This window comes from Notolepis coatsorum (assembly GCF_963971535.1).
Source record: "Notolepis coatsorum genome assembly, chromosome: 13".
NCBI classification, from domain to species: domain Eukaryota; kingdom Metazoa; phylum Chordata; class Actinopteri; order Aulopiformes; family Paralepididae; genus Notolepis; species Notolepis coatsorum.
The window spans coordinates 125,085,359-125,086,072 of NC_140177.1; the positions used below are offsets into that span (position 1 = coordinate 125,085,359).

Here is a 714-nt window from a genome sequence, read left to right on the forward strand (position 1 = left end):
CCCTTTGTCCCACTGGCGGAGAGACTGTCAGACTCCCCTCTCTCTCTCTCTCTCTCTCTCTCCTTCCTCCTCAATCTAATAACGCTGAGGCGGTGGCGAGCGAGCGAGCGCTCCTCCTCTCCTTGGCTCGTCCTCTCGTTGCCGCGCTGCCAACACGGAAACCTCAAGGCACGCTTCTGCCTGCCGCGCTGGAGCGGAATGATTAAGCCAATTGGTCGTATTTGGTATGCTGGTCACAAGATGCGCTTATTTATTTTTCTATAACCAGGCACTTCTGCACCAATGCAATTTTGATAAAGATCTATTACCCCTAAACATTTCTAACTGCTATATAGATTTATATAGGGGGGGGGGGGGGGGGATTGGGAAGGATGTCTACAGAATATAATTTAGACATTTCATGTTTATATGAGAATTGTGCTCAATAATCCAGCCGCTTCAAATCAATACATGAAATGAGTGAATGGTATAAAATTGGCAGAGCCTTTATTCTCATTCAACGTAAAGAGAAAGAAACAAGAAACCTACAGTATGTACAATTGTATTGAGTTTTCAAATCGGGTCATTTCACTATTCATTCATCCCATAATATCATCAGCTGCACGACACCCAGGTGGAGATCAGTAGTAATCCTCCAGGTCAGCCTTCTGCCCCTGATTCTGGACCTGTTGCTGCTGCTTATACAGATCAGCAATCTGGAGAGAGAAAGAGAGA

At 45.5% G+C, this 714-nt stretch overlaps 1 protein-coding gene across 2 annotated transcripts in view; it reads right to left on the bottom strand.

Moving 5' to 3' along the window:
• Positions 1 to 462: 462 nt before the first annotated feature.
• Positions 463 to 714, bottom strand: part of lig1 (ligase I, DNA, ATP-dependent) — a 161,744-nt gene continuing 161,492 nt past the window's right edge. For both annotated transcript variants that reach the window (XM_084327323.1, XM_084327322.1), the window contains exon 27: positions 463 to 695. In XM_084327323.1, coding sequence (XP_084183449.1) covers positions 621 to 695 — 75 coding nt within the window. In that variant the 3' untranslated portion in view covers positions 463 to 620. The remainder of the gene's footprint in view (positions 696 to 714) is intronic.